This window comes from Entelurus aequoreus, linkage group LG04 (genome assembly GCF_033978785.1).
Source record: "Entelurus aequoreus isolate RoL-2023_Sb linkage group LG04, RoL_Eaeq_v1.1, whole genome shotgun sequence".
Taxonomy (NCBI): domain Eukaryota; kingdom Metazoa; phylum Chordata; class Actinopteri; order Syngnathiformes; family Syngnathidae; genus Entelurus; species Entelurus aequoreus.
This window is the reverse complement of record NC_084734.1, coordinates 78,911,620-78,930,868: the sequence shown is the minus strand read 5'-3', so window position 1 is coordinate 78,930,868 and position 19,249 is coordinate 78,911,620. Positions and strand designations below refer to the sequence as shown.

At 39.6% G+C, this 19,249-nt stretch overlaps 1 protein-coding gene across 3 annotated transcripts in view; it reads right to left on the bottom strand.

Moving 5' to 3' along the window:
• Window positions 1-19,249, bottom strand: part of LOC133649045 (neuroligin-3) — a 647,322-nt gene that overhangs the window by 534,397 nt on the left and 93,676 nt on the right. The window contains exons 2-3 of one of the 3 annotated variants that reach the window (XM_062045739.1): window positions 14,558-15,240; window positions 13,656-13,715 (exon numbers count right to left, since the gene is read on the bottom strand). In XM_062045739.1, the coding sequence (XP_061901723.1) occupies window positions 13,656-13,715; window positions 14,558-15,053 (556 nt within the window). In that variant the 5' untranslated portion in view covers window positions 15,054-15,240. Of the gene's footprint in view, window positions 1-13,655; window positions 13,716-14,374; window positions 14,433-14,557; window positions 15,241-19,249 lie in introns of those variants that run through there. The other 2 variants (XM_062045740.1, XM_062045741.1) reach the window with 2 other exon arrangements.

Genomic DNA, 19,249 nt, shown 5'->3' with positions numbered 1-19,249 from the left:
AAGACCAACAATTTACACCAAACCGAACCGTGATATAAGAACTGAACCGTTGATTTTGTGAACCCCCCCCCCCCACACCCCCCCCACCCCCCACCCCCCACCCGCATTACACCCTATTGTTGGCTATGTATGAAGCACTGTGTAAAAGATTACAGACCAGATAACAGCTGCTACCCCTCTTTGCAGCATTCACTTGGATTTAAGAAAAAACTGGCAGCTTTCAGGGTTTTTAAAAAAATATATATATATATTTCTGAAAATGCCAGAATTTGTGAATTTTTGCACACTTCAAAGCACCAGCAATAGACTTAGACTTAGACAAACTTTAATGATCAACAAGGGAAATTGTTCAACACAGTAGCTCAGTTACAATGATGGAGAGTGTACGGATGGAAAGGACAATGCAGGTATAAATATGTGGATAATTGAAGTTGGTGGAACGAAATAAGCACTGTGTTTTCTGTCTCGTACTCCCTCTTACACGAGCTTGACACTGTGGTCTTTCATTTCCTCATCATTATCATTAATGCTTGTATCAGTGTGTTGGTGAATTCATCAGCAAAAGCTTTTAGTGTCATAACCAAAAATCCCACTGGATATCAGTTTGCAAATAAAGGACTTTAATGCACATCCTTTTTTTGTCAGCACTTTTTGTTAATACTTAAAAATCTAGAAGGATTTCATTTTTTTGGAACATTATTGTGCCTATCTGTATTGCACTTATTTGCAACTTCATTTTTCTCTGGCCACATATGTGCGACATATGTAGGCGAGTTGTCTTTTTTCTTTACCTAAACACTTTTGGTGCCTAAATATTGTATATTTCTTCCAGACGATAACGAATGAGGTGATTAAATGATGCATGGCGTTGCCTCAAACCGTTTACGCCTGAACAGACTGCTCTAAAGTCATCTATAAGCGCGACTGTCAACATTTTCAGTTTTTACATATTGAGTGTAACCTTAATTTTTTATTTATATCTTTTAATTTACCTGTGTTTATTTAATGTCATTACTAGAGATGTCCGATAATGGCTTTTTTGGCGATATCCGATATTCTCCAACTCTTAATTACCGATTCCAATATATCAACCGATACCGATATGTACAGTCGTGGAATTAACACATTATTATGTCTAATTTTGTTGTGATGCCCCGCTGGATGCATTTAACAATGTAACAAGGTTTTCCAAAATAAATAAACTCAAGTTATGGAAAAAAATGCCAACATGGCACTGCCAGATTTATTATTGAAGTTACAAAGAGCATTATTTTATTTAACATGCCTCAAAACAGCAGCTTGGAATTTGGGACGTGCTCTCCCTGAGAGAGCATGAGGAGATTGAGGTGGGCGGGGGGCGGAGTTGAGGTGAGGGGAGGTACGGGGTAGTGGGGGGTGTATATTGTAGCGTCCCAGAAGAGTTAGTGCTGCAAAGGGTTCTGGGTATTTGTTCTGTTGTGTTTGTGTTGTGTTACGGTGCGGATGTTCTCCCAAAATGTGTTTGTCATTCTTGTTTGGTGTGGGTTCACAGTGTGCCGCATATTTGTAACAGTGTTTAAGTTGTTTATACGGCTACCCTCATTGTGACCTGTATGGCTGTTGACCAAGTATGCAGGGCATTCACTTGTGTGTGTGAAAAGCCGTAGATATTATGTGATTGGGCCGGCACGCAAAGGCAGTGCCTTTAAGGTTTATTGGCGCGCTGTACTTCTCCCTACGTCCGTGTACACAGCGGCGTTTTAAAAAGTCATAAACTGTACTTTTTTAAACCGATACCGATAATTTTGAAACCGATACCGATAATTTCCGATATTACATTTTAAAGCATTTATCGGCCGATAATATCGGCATTCCGATATTATCGGACATCCCTAGTCATTACCAATTCATTTTTATTATATTGTCATCTTATTTTTCCATTATGTTTTCTATTTTTATTTTTTACTTTTCCAACCCTGCACAAGCTATAACCTGATTTTTTTTTCAACTCCAATGTCCTTAATGTTCTTTTTTTCTCCGACATATTTTTTTCTCACAGTAAGTTAAACAATTTGCAAAGTTACAGTATGTCTGAATGGACAATCAGTAAAAGACACAAAGAAAGGGTAGGATTAAATAGGCTCTACTTCTTTCTACTCCTTTTCAGACATGCTTGGCACTCAGCATCAAGGGTTAGAATTGGGGGTTAAATCACCAACAATTATTCCCGGGCGTGGTCACCGCTGCTGCCCACTGCTCCCCTCACCTCCCAGGGGGTGATCAAGGGTGATGGGTCAAATGCTGGGAATAATTTCGCCACACCTAGTGTGTGTGTGACAATCATTGGTACTTTAACTTTTAACTGGATTGTGCACGTATAACCATGTGATGTTCTTTAAAAGGGTCCTACAGTATCTTGCAAAACCAACTTTTTTTTAATCTGTTGGTAGCTGTTTTTCTGTACTTGGGATCCTCATAACTCCCGAAAACTTTAATTCAACCATTGAAGCATGGCGGAGATATTAATAAAACACTTTTACCTAAGCCATTTGGAATTTCAGACTATTGTGTCGTTTTTTTTGCTATAGTTACATCATTGGATTACACCCTAGGAGGTGAGGGGAGCAGGGAGCAGCAGCGGTGGCCGCACCCGGGAATAATTTTTTGGTGATTTAATAATAATAATAATACCTGGGATTTACAATTGACCACTAAATGGTAACACCGAAAAAAGTTTTTCAATTTGTTTAAGTCGGGGTCCACGTAAATCAATTCATGGTAGCGAGTCTACTGACATATATAAATAAGAACTTTACACTACTTTATATTAGAAAACAGTGGAGGATGAATGTCCCATAACAAGAAGATAGAGAAAAAGAAGAAGCTTATGACTACGGCGTCGCCACAGACTACAATGGCGGATGCGCGCACATTTTCAAGACTTATGCGGATCCCAAATACACATCAGAAGGTACCAGAAGGTAAGAAAAGTTGGTTTTGCATAATAATGCAAAACAAAACGCCAGGTAATATGTCTGCTAATAGGTGCCATTTTGCAGTCCTTATACACGCACGTTAATAATACTTGAATGTTTAATGCGCCGACAATCCATCAAGCGGTGCGGCTTCATAGCTTACCAAAGTCGTACCAAAAAACCTTTTGACATATTTTTGAGTGCCGTGTGTAATGTTCTATATTCTCAATGAAACATTTAAAGTTTTGTTGTTGTTTAATGCCATCCTATTGCAGTCTACACGTATCTATTATCTATGACTGCCATCTACTGGTCACACTTATCATTACACCATGTATCAAATAAAATTGCTTCGAGGTCAGTAAGCACAACCAGAATTATGCCGTACATTAGGCGCAAGTCTTTCAACTGTGGAATAGAATCAGAATCAGAATCAGAATCAGAATAGTTTTATTGCCATTGTTTGAGAACGGGTTCACAAACTAGGAATTTTTAGGAATAGGTTGATGCAATAAAAATATATCTGATGATCTAGGACAGTGGTTCTTAACCTGGGTTCGATCGAACCCTAGGGGTTCGGTGAGTCGGCCTAAGGGGTTCGGCGGAGGTCAAAACACACCCGACTCATCGTGTAAATAAAAACTTCACCCTATCGGCGTATTACGGATACGACAACAGCTGACTGATTTGCAGGTGTGTAATTTGTTGTGTGTTTATGCACTGTGTTGGTTTTGTTCTTTGAACAAGGTGATGTTCATGCACGGTTCATGTTGTGCACCAGTAAAAAAACATGGTAACACTTTAGTATGGGGAACATATTCACCATTAATTAGTTGCTTATTAACATGCAAATTAGTAACATATTGGCTCTTAACTAGTCATTATTAAGTACTTATTAATGCCTTATTCGACATGGCCTTATTATAACCCTAACCCTCTAACCCTAACCCTAATCAAATAACTCTAAATGAAGTCTTTGTTACTTAGAATATGTTCCCCTAGTGTCCAAATAACTCTGAATTAAGTCTGTGTTACTTAGAATATGTTCCCCATACTGAAGTGTTACCAAAAACATATAACTTTGTCTTGAATTTGAAAAAATTTATATATATATTTTTTCACTAAAGAAGGGTTCGGTGAATGCACATATGAAACTGAAGGGGTTCGGTACCTCCAACAAGGTTAAGAACCACTGATCTAGGATCTCTTGGCTTTTTTTTTAGCTTTATAAAAACATTGGAACACGTCATTACGTAACACTGATTTCCAGCGTGTAAGTATGCATTTAATAATAGGAAGGTTTAACATTTATACACAACCTCTATAAGAAAGGTCTGTTTAAACAGTTTACTGTTTATTATTAATCTCGTACATAAAATAGAATTTTATGAAAAACATGGCGGCTTTTTGGATTGCTTGTGAAAATATGTGACATTGACGGTTGCCATTGTGTAGGAATTTGACATATTTTAGTAAATATTCATCTCCAGCACAGAGTAAAGATTGTGTTATTGCATTACTGTGCACTCCAATCGTAACTATTTTCAGCAAACAAGCTTACGAACAAAAAAACGCATGCGCATTTTTACATTTTTTTTTGGCCTTTTCCATCTTCAAAATGTGCATTTTAATGCATCGCTGGAAACATGGCCGACATCTGTGGCGCCCTAACGGCCCTGCGTGAGTGTCATTAAAAGGACAGAGACCGAGGCTATAATGCTGAGCTTGCACATTCAACCACCTCCACATGACCTTGGTGACAACCCGCTCTGCAATTTTCACACACAGAGCGCTAAGGTATTAAAGCAAGCAAACATTACACTTGTTGTTCTCTTCAACCAAAAAGGTTTCACAAGCTTAGTTAGCCAAGTTAGCTCTGAATTACACGCAACTATAAATAATGCTTGTTGGCATTACAATATTTTCAATAATTGGCTTCTCATCTGTATTTTTCTTTCTTTAAATGTATCGTGCAGACAGCCCTTTACTTCATACATTTATGAACATGGAGTGACACTACAGCATCTTTAATGATCTACTTCCCAAGGTTCAGAGGACTATTGTAATCATTTTAAAGTGTACTCCTTGCTGGGTGAGAGGGCCGACACTTGGGGAAACAAGCACATCCTTATTTTTGATGCCCTTCTACAGGGGAGCAACATTTATAGAGATTGTAAAATATGGAAATATGTTGTTAAAGGAGCCATCTGTAATAATGTCATGTCAAGTCATCATTAAATGACCCTGATATGTCAAAAAGCATTAATAAATCATGTTCTTTTTGAATACCTTTATAACTGGATTGGGCATTTTCTAATTTAAAGGGTTAACTTTTCCGTGGATTTCAATGACATTCACAAATGTTGGGCAAACTTCATGTTCCATTAATCTCAGGACATTCAATCGATCACAACTGGACTGTTTGGTTTGTCTTAGAAGACGTTTCGCCTCCAACGACTGTCGTTTGTTTGCATCAAAGCTGTTGTTTTTCTCACAACGATGGGGAAAAACCATCCTTGCCCAAGCACACCAGCCGCTAGACCAGACCTGGCTATTCTGCTGCCCGCGGGCCACATCCGGCCCTTTGTGTGTCCCTGTCCGGCCCGCGTGAGGCCAATCATGAATTACAAAATACATTTTAAAAAAAGTATCTATGTCGAGTGTGCAATACAACGGTGCAGCTTTTGTTTTGAAAAGCGGTATTTGTATTACTTCCGTGATTGTGAGTGAATGTGAACAGCTGCAATCACAAATTACAAAATAAAGTTGAAAAAACATCTATGTCGTGCGCGCAATACAACTGTGCTGCTTTTATTTTGAAAAGTGTTATTTATGGGCGTATGTCCGTGTGTAACCTGTGAGTGAAGGTGCACAGCGACAAGTGATGCACGGTTTACACCCGAGACTCTAAAAAGAGAAAAGTTGGTGACGAATGGCGTGTTTTCAACAAGACATGGACTGCCAAGCAACGTTCCCTCTGAGGTGCGCGCCTGCGCAATTGCGCACTGCTGAAGCGTCCTCTGCGCACAGCAAATATATGCCGCACACCAAATCAAATCCCATCTGAATTCTAAACAAAATAAACACATTTATTCTGTGTAATTTTGCAATGCAACTTTAAGTGACGGTGTTTGTCAACAACGTTCAATTGAACACCGTTCAATTATTGTAACGTCTATCGAGATGCTTCGAGGCCAGGAATTATATCGATCACTTTATTGAGCAAAACTGTTTATATTCGGCCATAACCACACCAAAAACATGAGTAAAACACTCCTATCTCGAAAAACTAGTCATTTTCTGACGTATAAACCAGGCTAAAACCAACTTGTCATCTGTCACCAACACGCATACCACTAAACCACTGGTGCGTTTATGGCCACACAAAAAGTCGGACAACTCAAACACCACACAAAGTTACACTATGACTCCTCAGTCATACGTGTGCTTATTTTACTGTCATTTATTATTAATGTTAATTTATTTATATTAATCATGGAATGCTGTTAATAGAGAAAGTTACATGAATGCACACTTCATCCTATACTTACATTTCATTGTGCAACATGAGGATGTTTAAGGGGAACTAAATGTGATCTCTGAAAGGGGTACAAATGATTTCCAAAGCAGTGTTTTTGGTATAAAGTTAAGTTAGTTTAAATGAAAGTATTATTATTATTATTAATTATTATTATTATTATTTATCTTACGGTATACATCAAAAATAATATTGAGCAAAATTTAATTGAAATATTGTCGATGTGGCCCTCCAGCAGTGCTCGGGTTGCTCATGCGGCCCCTGGTAAAAATGAATTGCCCACCCCTGCGCTAGACTATATCTGACCAATCTAAGTCTATGAGCATACTCGGATGAGAGGCGAAACGTCTTTTAAGACAAATCAAATAGTCCAGTTGCGATCAATTGAATGCCCTGATATTACAATGACCTGGATGAATGAGAATATTCATAGTCCATGTTGCATTATTTTCACATAGCCAAATTAAATTGTTACAGCAAATTCTGCCTCTTTAGTTAAACAAATTAGATAAGCCCGCCCTGTGTTGTCTGCTCTACACGTGGTGGGTACGAATAAGAGGAAGTGCTTAACTCCAAGCACATAGCAAAACAGACTGCAGAATAGGGCCCTGGAGCGCTTGTGAATCAACTGTTATTCCCGTGTTAGCTAAAAAGGATAGATTCTTCTTTATTAGCATAGCCAATTCAACATAAAACAAGATTACCGGAAGTATTTGTTGAAGAAAAAGAAAAAAAAAACACTCTTAAAATGAAGAGAGGCAAGACTGAAAAAAATGACACCCTTTGTGTTTTATTCCAACCACCTCTCATCAGAATAATGTGTAACAAAATAATACAAGAAACTTATGATAAAACCCTTTTCTCATTACCAAACATGAGGGATATAATTGAAAACTCCAAGAGGAAAAGGAATATTAAAGAGATATTTCTGTGTATATTCTACAACTGGGACTAATTGTGAGGCGGAAGTGCCTGGAGGGCTTGTTTCTAACAAAATTGATTTACCAAAGTAGGATGTATGCACGTACACAGTGAGGCCACGAGCTGCCTTCTGCTTGCACGGAAATAGGCAGCAGAGGTCTCACAATGGGAACCAAATCATCATTGTGAAGCAAGACATGCTCTTTATCAGTTGAAAGGCTAATTGTTCGGTACTGTGGGAAGACTTTGGGAAATCAGCCCTCAGTTTTTAGACACAAGTGCGATTTTAGCTGGCGCCTGAAGGGATATTGGCATGTTTTTGCATGTCAATGATTTTGCAGCTTTGACTGCATTTGTATAATGATGCTTGGATGCCAGTAAAATATCACAAGGATGCTGTTTCGGTTTCGGTTTTGGGCAGTACAATATATTCCAGGGAAAATCTTATTTTGTAGGATAGTCTGCATCAATTACAATGAAGTGGAATTTCCAAAGTCAAATGCAACATTAATTGTTGACTTAGCCATAATGTAGCAGCCTGAACACGTGTAAAAAACATCTGACAGACATTCAAAATAAGTTTTTTTTTACCCAAATTGAATTATTCTACTCTTATTCTTGTTATTATCGCCATTATGATCCACCTCGAACAACATTGCTAAGAGTAGGGCTGCAACGATTAATCCAATAAATCGATTACATTTATATTCTGTTATTATTAATTGTTTAATAAGTGGAACTTATAAACATTTATAAAATTTTGACTGCGTCGAGTACCCGGAACTTTAAATACACAAGCATAGTTTCCGCACAGCCTCTGCAATTGAGCGCATATGAGAGGAATGGTGTGTGGTGGCAAAAGCTGAGAGTTTGTTTTATTATTATTTTTTAGCGAATTTATTTTTATGAATGGACACATGTTAAAAGTGTAATTTCAATATTGATCATGTGCATTTATCAGAAAAACAAAACAAAAATGAAGCTTATGGCAAGCAGGAAAATCGCTATTTCAACTGTTTTCCCTGAAATAGGCATTTAAGCTATAAAGTGTGTTTCATCCAATTTCTCGATGAATCGAACATACTAATCCATAGGTTATTAGAATACTAAAATAATCAATAGCTGTAGCCTTACATGAAAGCACAATAAGTTTAAGTTGAAAAATTAAAAAAAAAAAAATGTCAGTGCCTCACCAGGTATGAACCTCACCACACGTCACTGGTTAGCAGTGTCACTAAAATGACTTTAAAAAAGTAATTTCTTAGTTACTTGTTACTTTCGAAAAAAGTAATGTAATTAATAACATAATTATTCTTCAATAGATTTAATTAATTAGTAAGGAAAGTAATTAACGTGTTACTTTTCTACTGCATAGCTAGTGTATGCAGTTGAGGGATGTTTCATGAGAGAAGAGTGCGTGAGTGTGTGCCTTTAAAAGGCAGTGCCTGTTGCCTAGTAAAGTGTGACGTCGAAAAGGGCACTCCCATTGGCCAGAGCGACCACTAGCTCAGCCTTGGTAGTCTGCCGACTGGAAGGAATGTTGAGTGTAGCGCCAGTGGGTTGTTTTCACTGAGAGTTAAAGCGTTTGAACGCGTGCCAATGGCCGTGTCTCTCCTTGTCCACAAACGGGGCACTGTAGGATTATTATTGTTCGTGATTGCCTCTTTATTGTGCATGTGTGTGTGTTGTGCATGCGGTGGCTGCCGCTTGCACTGGCAAAGAGTGAACTTACTGGGATTCTAAAGTGTGCCACGTTACATCAAACGTATCGAAAATGCTGTTGTAAAGTACAAAAAAGTAATTAATTAGATTACTCGCTAGTAGAAAAACTAGTAACGTCGTTTTTTTTCTGAAAAATGCCGGTTAGGGCATATTGTTTCTTAAAATGTAAGAATTAAAAGAACATTTTCCTACTCAATGCTCTTGAGAACATCCTCTCAAAGAGTAGTAGTTTACACAGGCTGAGTTTGAAATGCATTTAGGTGTCTTGTTGGCCCACTAAGTGTAATAAGGTTGCGTCAAAGTGGACCATTAAAATAGTACCAGTAGAGTGGAAAAATAAGTTGACTTTAGATGCTTATTTGTGTTTCATTGTATCCATTAAACCAGGCCTGGGCAATTACTTTGACTCGGGGGCCACATTTAGAGAAAAAAATGTGTCTGGGGGCCGGAACACTAATACAAAACCTCACAATAATGTCTGATTGAATGCTAAAAACGTCATGACAGACCGCCTTAAAAAACGTAATGGAATTTTAAATTTCTCTATGAACGATAAAACACTGAATATTGACAAAATATGAACGTCACACCCCCTTTCGATCGACATATTTTACAATCAAGTGGAAAGCAACCAAAATGCAACAAACAGTGAAATATGAACGCGAAGGGTACAAAATAAACCCACCGACAATCTGATATATCACTAAGCTTTAGAACTTTGTTGTGAAAATCTCCTTCCGCGTCTGTGGAAACGCTCCCCGCCCACACTGCTTGGTGCCTCGTCTGAGCTGCTGTGACGTAGATTACCATAGTAACTAATTAGATGACCATAATAACTAATTTGATTATCATAGTAACTGGTATATCATCCATAAACGCAGATTCCAACCATTGAAATACTTTGTATAGTTGAAGACTTACGGTCATTAGAAAACATGACCGCACATCATAATGGCAGCTAGTTTCCATCTTAAAGATCTAAAAAAATTATTTGGTAATGTCCGGCGGGCCAGATTGAAAAGCTTAACGGGCCGCATGTGGCCCCCGGGCCTTAATTTGCCCAGGTCTGCATTAAACCATATCCTATTGTATTTACAATACGCAAAGTATGTGAAAACACTGTCTAAAACGTCACAAAATGCCACATACCGTATTTTTCTGAGTATAAGTCGCTCCGGAGTATAAGTCGCACCGGCCGAAAATGCATAATAAAGAAGGAAAAAAACATATATAAGTCACACTGGAGAATAAGTCGCATTTTTGGGAAAATGTATTTGATAAAACCCAACACCAATAATAGACATTTGAAAGGCAATTTAAAATAAATAAAAAATAGTGAATAAGTGTACGTTATATGACGCATAAATAACCAACTGAGAACGTGCCTGGTATGTTAACGTAACATATTATGGTAAGAGTCATTCAAATAACTATAACATATAGAACATGCTATACGTTTACCAAACAATCTGTCACTCCTAATCGCTAAATCCGATGCAATCTTATACGTCTAGTCTCTTACGTGAATGAGCTAAATAATATCATTTGATATTTTACGGTAATGTGTTAATAATTTCACACATAAGTCACTCCTGAGGATAAGTCGCACCCCCGGCCAAACTATGAAAAAAACTGTGACTTATTGTCCGAAAAACACGGTACTCTGTCAGCCATTTCGAATATTCTGCTTCGGTAATTTCCGTAGATTCTACATCACTGTAGTAACGCTTCTGCACTCTGACCATATTCTCAGATTAGTCATACTGGAAATACGCAAAAATTAGAAAGAGACGTGCTGTTTATCATTCACTATCCTTATGTAACACAACAACACGTATGCTTGGCTTTTTTTAAGCATTCAAAATCGTAAATAAATAGCTAACAATTGATCGGGGGTCCTCTGTTACGCTCATTATACTCACTCTAAAAACATCCAGAAACCGCCAACAATACTCCATTTACATGTCATGACCTGAAAATTGACCAAATATGAGTGATATTGTTATTGTAAGCGTCAACCCAGACGGACTATTTTAGCGGTGCATTGATATCAATGAGCTAATGCTAGCAAACGCTGCTTTTGTTGACACACTAGACTCCTTCTGCTTCATCTCAAACTTTGTAAAAGTAAATTCTAGATTAAAATCCATGCATCCCTCACCTGGTAGTAGACAAATGTGGCCACGGACCGACCGACTGACTGGCGGACTTTCACGTCCCATTGGTGGCGAAAAAGACAAAAAGACCTTGCTGCGGGAACTATTTTTTAACCCTTTGTGGGGATTGTTATTGAATCTTCATCTCGAAGGAATTATGTGAGCGTTCCAGCGAGAGTGGTTATAGTTTAATACGTTTAGTTTGTATGTTTGGCCCGGAGCAATGCTGTGGATGCTAGTGTCACAATAAAGCTGTATCTGGGTAACAGTCGGCTTCTTAAAATGTATTGCTCATCCTCTTTGTGTTCAGGCTCGAAAATATAAGGTCTTTGATCATAATTTTCCATTGTTGGCTCTCACAAAGTCTGCTTGATTAGCATTGTTGTTGATGGGGAAGGGATCTTTGGTTACTCCTGCTACGTCACGCGATCACTTGACTGGCTTCCTCGTTATCTCACAAAATGGCTCGGGAATCTCTGTGAGATTAATACCATTTTAATTACACTACCGTTCAAAAGTTTGGGGTCACCCAAACAATTTTGTGGAATAGCCTTCATTTCTAAGAACAAGAATAGACTGTCGAGTTTCAGATGAAAGTTCTCTTTTTCTGGCCATTTTGAGCGTTTAATTGACCCCACAAATGTGATGCTCCAGAAACTCAATCTGCTCAAAGGAAGGTCAGTTTTGTAGCTTCTGTAACGAGCTAAACTGTTTTCAGATGTGTGAACATGATTGCACAAGGGTTTTCTAATCATCAATTAGTCTTCTGAGCCAATGAGCAAACACATTGTACCATTAGTGAAGTGAAGTGAAATACATTTATATAGCGCTTTTTCTCAAGTGACTCAAAGCGCTTTACATAGTGAAACCCAATATCTAAGTTACATTCAAACCAGTGTGGGTGGCACTGGGAGCAGGTGGGTAAAGTGTCTTGCCCAAGGACACAACGGCAGTGACTAGGATGGCGGAAGCGGGGATCGAACCTGCAACCCTCAAGTTGCTGGCACGGCCGCTCTACCAACTGAGCTATACCGCCCCACTGGAACACTGGAGTGATGGTTGCTGGAAATGGGCCTCTATACACCTATGTAGATATTGCACCAAAAACCAGACATTTGCAGGTAGAATAGTCATTTACCACATTAGCAATGTATAGAGTGCATTTCTTTAAAGTTAAGACTAGTTTAAAGTTATCTTCATTGAAAAGTACAGTGCTTTTCCATCAAAAATAAGGACATTTCAATGTGACCCCAAACTTTTGAACGGTAGTGTATATCTATCAATTTGCAAACATTGGAAGACTTTTGGTGTCATAAATCAGATATTTATGATACTAGCTTCAATATAGAGGCAACTTGTTCGTCCACTTTACTGGTACTTTAACAGGTCCAGATTTAATGAACTATGTTTACACAACCACACCCTTGCTTATGATTATAGTGACTATATCAATATTAAAATGAATAAACAAATAAACATACAGAGTATCAAATGTACTCAAACTTGACAAGCTCTATTATTTAGTGAATTGTGAAGTTGATTATATTTATATAGCGCTTTTACATAGTGTAACCCAATATCTAAGTTACATTTAAACTAGGGCTGCAACTAACGATTAATTTGGTAATCGATTAATCTGTCGATTATTACTTCGATTAATCGATTAATAATCGGATAAAAGAGACAATCTACATTTCTATCCTATCCAGTATTTTATTGGAAAAAAAACAGCATACTGGCACCATACTTATTTTGATTATTGTTTCTCAGCTGTTTGTACATGTTGCAGTTTATAAATAAAGGTTTATTAAAAATATTTAAAAAAATAAAATAAAATAAAAAAATGTATTAAAAAAAAAAAAAAAAAACAACTCTGCCCATGCGCGTAGTATAGATCCAACGAATCGATGACTAAATTAATCGACAACTATTTTAATAATCGATTGTAATCGATTTAATCGATTAGTTGTTGCAGCCCTAATTTAAACCAGTGTGGGTGGCACTGGGAGCAGGTGGGTAAAGTGTCTTGCCCAAGGACACAACGGCAGGATGGCGGAAGCGGGGATCGAACCTGCAACCCTCAAGTTGCTGGCACGGCCCCTCTACCAACCGAGCTACACCGCCCCTCAGGGACTTGTTTTTTTTCCCCCCAATCCTTAACACACCCCCACACCATGCATGCACATCTTCCTCTTGCAAGGCAGCACAAGCACTCGCTCATCTCTCACACTCATGTCAAGGATGATCCGGGTTCCATTAACACTTTGACTTGGGACTTGATTGGCGGCTTTGGTAGGATGTACTGCCCTTCTTCTCTTCCATTTCATTCCATGGGCTTTTTTTTGTTTTGTTTGGTTTACATACCTCCTTTTCTACACATTTTCTTGTTGGGTTTCCTGGCACATTCCTTGGATATTCTTTTGACTGTAAAATGAATGGGAAAAAAACAAACTACAAAATAACAGAGAGCTCTGGAAAAGATCGCAGGTGACATGCAACAACTCAGACTGTGTCAGACTTCCCATTGTCACCCTGGCTTCCCTCCCTCCCAGTCATCAACAAGAACAACAACCTGTTGAGAAAGTAACTGGGGTGTTTTTTGCAGAAATATTCCAAAATGGTGGAATGAATTTGCTGCATCCTGGGACACAGGAAGCCCATATTCACATGCACTTCTATTTAAGACCCATTACGCATAAACATCATGCTTTAATGAATTGAAGTCATTGGGAAATTTCAATCATTTCCCAGTAAGGTTGTGCCAAAATAGTGGCTTTATAATAAAATCTTAATCTTGTAGTTTTTTTTTTGGCACAAAATCTCCATTTGAAAAGGAGAGTAAAGGGTCTTACATAGGTCAGGCTGATGCCACAGGCCTCTCATGTACCAGACAGAACATTTCACCAACCCTAAAAATAAGGTCATACACTCACGAGGCAAGCTACTGATCACTAATCTCTAATATCCCGGAGACAGTCAAGACAGTGAGGCTAGGAAAGTGCACAACCAATTTTCCCCCTTCTTTCATTACGATTTTTGTCACTGCAAAACGCCATTTTTGTCATCAAAAGAGGAACCTTTACCAGTGGCATGGAAGGGGAGAGTTGATGGAAAGACTAAACATGGCAGGTTGAGATGATTGACACGGACTCAGCATGCGCCAGACAACAGGTCATGCTTCGCGCAAAAGACAAAAAAAAAGAAGTAAAGTAAGAAGAGACAGAGAGAGGGAGAAGTGTCTTGGTCCTGTCGTTCGACACACTTACCATCCTCTGTTGGAACGTAGATGTTTAGATAAAGACAATCCTCGTGTTGATCCTGTATGTAGGTGGTAACTATATCCAGGTTGTAGGTGAACCATATTGGCATCATGATCTCTGGCACGGCGTTGTGTATATTTTGGGGGCACACTGGAGCAAAGTGGGTGGCGTTCTTGATCCCTGACCAGGAGGACGGAGGCTCGGGAGGCATGAAGCGTTTTTCCCCCACCGGGGAAGCAGCGTACGGGACCCCCAAATACTGGTCCACCGGTCCCAGGATCTCACTAGGCAGGGGCACCCTCACCCCTCGGAGTTTGCCATACTGCGTGTTCACAGTGGGGTGGTAGCTCTGGCCTCTCACCACCGCAAGGCACCAGCAAAAAGTCAATACCCACAAGGACGCGATAAAATCGGGGCAACTCTGGGCTCCGTGCCAGTTCTGCAAGGGGGTACCACTTCTCCTCGGCAAACACCACATGGTCCTTGCGAGCGAGTGCAACATGCGAGCCAGAGCACCCGCTCAGCAAATAGACTTTCCTGCGCCTTCGCTTATAGGTGACGTCCAACCACGGGTAGCTCGATCATCAGCTGGTATGGCTTGGAGATGATGAGAAACAGTTCTGCAGCTCCTCCACAGAGAGGTCCTTGATGGCCGCTCTCTCCTCGCTTGTCAGAGCTTCTATCCGGTGCTACAAAAGAAGAAGACAGGAGAATTAATGACAGCTCCCTGACAGCCCACCACTGTGCGTCCTTCTGCTTTAAGTCAAGTCATATTTATTGACTGCTGCAGTCCCTTTGTGTCCTGACTTAAAAGAGCCCACATAGCAATAGTTCTTCCAAACAAACAAGTCACTTAGATGTTGCAATTAACTTCTGTCGGATTTCTGTCTAATAACCCTGCTATCATCAATAGGTATATCCCCTCCACTCCCGAGAACAAACTTTACTTAGAAGGAAAAATTGCATCCACGGGAACATAGTCAAGTGATGAAGAATTCATGCTCTGCTTCATGCAATGCAGTAATTTCTACGTCTCCCTTTGGTGTAGGTATGAACAATTTAGATTCCGAGTCCCCCTGGTCTCGGAGAGAACAGGGGGGCAGAGGACGATGTACAGTAGCTAGGCAGTGAGGCTTCTACCTGTGACAGTCCTGTAAACCAGTGTTTTTCAACCTTTTTTGAGCCAAGGCACATATTTTACGTTGAAAAAAATCCAGAGGCACACCACCAGCAGAAATCATTAAAAAACGAAACTCAGTTGACAATAAAAAGTCGTTGTCACAATTGTTGGATATGTCTTTAAACCATAACCAACCATGCATCAATATAGCTCTTGTCTCAAAGTAGGTGTACTGTCACGACCTACAACTACAACCCTAAACCAACACCCTCCCTTCCACATAATACCTCTTCGGATTGTAAATAATCAATTGTAAATAATCAAATGTAGACACTTTTTCTTATACTTTCTGATTTCTCTCTCTATGTCCACTACTTGCTGTACATATCCTACCAAGTGAGTCCTACACTGTTTAAATGTCCATTTCTCTGATGATGCAATTGTTGATGCTGATTGTTGATGACTATAGTGTTGATACCAACCAAACCAAACCCCCCCCCTCCATATCCCAAACCCCGGATTGTAAATAACGTAAATAATTCAATGTATATACTCTGATGATTATCTTGTGTGATGACTGTTTTATGATGTTAGTACAGTATATATTTGATAGTATATATCTGTATCATGAATCAATTTAAGTGGACCCCGACTTAAACAAGTTGAAAAACGTATTCGGGTGTTACCATTTAGTGGTCAATTGTACGGAATATGTACTTCACTGTGCAATCTACTAATAAAAGTTTCAATCAATCAATCAAACCTGTCACATCACGCCATGACTAATTTTGAGTTTTTTTCTCCTATTCTGGTGGCTTTTTGTCTTTTTTTTTGGTATTTTCCTGTAGCAGTTTCATGTCTTCCTTTGAGCGCTATTTCCCGCATCTACTTTGTCTTAGCAATCAAGAATATTTTAGTTGTCTTTATCCTTCTTTGTGGGGACATTGTTGATTGTCATGTCATGTTCGGATGTACATTGTGGACGTCGTCTTTGCTCCACAGTAAGTCTTTGCTGTCGTCCAGCATTCTGTTTTTGTTTATTTTGTAGCCAGTTCAGTTTTAGTTTCGTTTTCCAAAGCCATCCCTAAGCTTCCATGCCTTTTTAGGGATACTCGCCTTTTGTTTATTTTTGGTTTAAGCATTAGATAGGACATTTACAAAGCAATTAGCTACCTGATGCCACCTACTGATATGGAAGAGTATTACACAGTTACTCTGCCGAGCTCTAGACAGCACCGACACTCAACAACGACACTTTATTTACAGATTATAATTACAGGTTTGCATAAAATATGTTTAACCCATATAGGTGAAGTTAGATAATCTCCCATGGCACACCAGACTGTATCTCACGGCACACCAGTGTGCCGCGGCACAGTGGTTGAAAAACACTGCTGTAAACAATCAAATTCCCAGGGTGAAGTAGTGGTGCCGGGGATAACGCCTACCTGCACACCGCCTGATCAATTTTCAATTTCTGCAGCTTAAAGCCACCCCCGCCATCCCGCAACATTTGCTCTAAAAAGAAAAGCCAACATTTAAGAGAGGATATCGCTTTCCAAAGATGGTTTAAATGATTTAGAATGCTTCAGCAGTCTTTGGGGCTAGATTGGCCAGCTGCAGGGCGTGTGGCTGGAGCGTGGATCCATATATATTATGGATGCTCCAGATGAGCCTATCTACATAAAGGACATGCACATGACGGACTATTACGCTTAAAAAAAACTCCTAACACAGAGCACCTGCTAACTAAAAATACATAAAAGCGCCCCCCCCCCCCCCTCGTATCCAATATGTGGATTAAGAGGCAAGCACAGCTAGGGGCCAAGTGTTGATAAAGGATTATTCCAGAAAAGTTACAGTGCATCTCACTAAAGTACCTATGAAGGAAGCTTGAAGACTGTATTTCCCTTCATATTATTCAAATCAACATAAAGAGCATCTACCAACACCAAATATTGCGGATTTAGCAAGAGGTAACCCAGTTTTGCCCACACAGTTTACATTGAAACATCTACATATGGAAATAAAAAGGGCCAAAGACACAATTTTAATCAGGCTTTGTACAGATACTGTTAAACTCCTATGTATTTGTATTATTTATTGTGTTGTCTTCTATTCTAATTCAATCAATCAAAGTTTGTTTATATAGATCTTAATCACAAGTGTATCAAAGGGCTGCACAAGCCACAACGACATCCTCGGCTCAGATCCCACATCAGGGCAAGGAAAAACTCAACCCAATGGGATACAATGAGAAACCTTGAAGGGGACCGCAGATGTGTTAATTATCAATATTATTACTACTATTCTCTCAATGTTACAATTGTATTACCTTATATTTATTCATTTATAATTTAGATTTTATCTTACATATAGTTTATCAAATGTTTCATACAGTTTTTAAAATGCCGTTAATTTTAGTTAATCTTCAGTGTGGACGCCTCAAATGTGGTATCATTTTTTTTCCAACCATTTCAAAAGCATCAATTTGGCACCGGTATTGGCAAACATGTAAAGGATACCCATCCCAAGAAATTGGGAATGCAGAAAACAGGCAATACTGTTTGGGGTAGATCCATCCTCTTTGCTCAGTACATCAGGATAGAGTTTCCTTTTCCGGAAGCCCTGCTAGCTCAGCCGTCCAAGCTGCTATTTCACTGAGAGATTATCTGATTACTTCCGCCAAAGTGAGAACTGGTGGGGGAGGGACGCCGTGCACAGCCTCAGCATACACCCATGGATAGGAGAACATCTCGGCATTGCAGCAGAGGGGGTGCATATATCGCTTGTTTGAAGCAGCTAATAGACTCCATTGCAGGTATTTCGAAAAGAGTCTACCCCAGCTGCGGCACGGCGAAAGCGTCATACCATCAGCAAATTTGAAGTGCAGATGTGTGAGGCAGTGACCGGCTGCACCTGCTGCACTGTGTTGACTGCTTGTCTGTGAGGAGGCAGCTGCAACATCCTCAGTGCAGGGAAAAACACGCCTAACTGGAGATGGATGATTTCTCGCGGCTGTGTTTTCCAGATGGGATGAGGGATCAGAGCCACTAATGGTGGCGTCTGTGATGCAATTTTTGCGGCTAGGTCAGGTCCAGATGATTGAAGTGGCTTTGCTAGTTGGGCTTCCGTCACGGGAGGAGGATCCCGGAGGAAGGGTTTAACGGTGAGAATGGATGTTATAGCTCTCCTCATGGCTGTGGCTAACTATGGCAGCTCAAGGCCATAGCAGAGAAAAGTGATGGCAAAGCAGCGCAATTTCATTTTGTGGTGAAGCAACTTTAGCTGCACGCTGACAGGGCAAGTTTCACTTGGCTTCATAAGAAATGGAAATATGTGTTTGCTATTTATGCTTATGTAGGTTGACTGCCAGGGCAATTTGTAAACACCGCCATTATTTGGATGTGTACCACAGTATTGTGAGTCACTGTGTGGTCTTCAATATATTATCTTCGAATCCTTGTTTCTTAGGCCCCTTCTACACTAAGCCGGCTAAGGTTATCCAGGGTAACTCCCACCAACGTTCCCTCTAAGGTGCGCGCCTGCGCAATTTCGCACTGCTCAAGCGTCCTCTG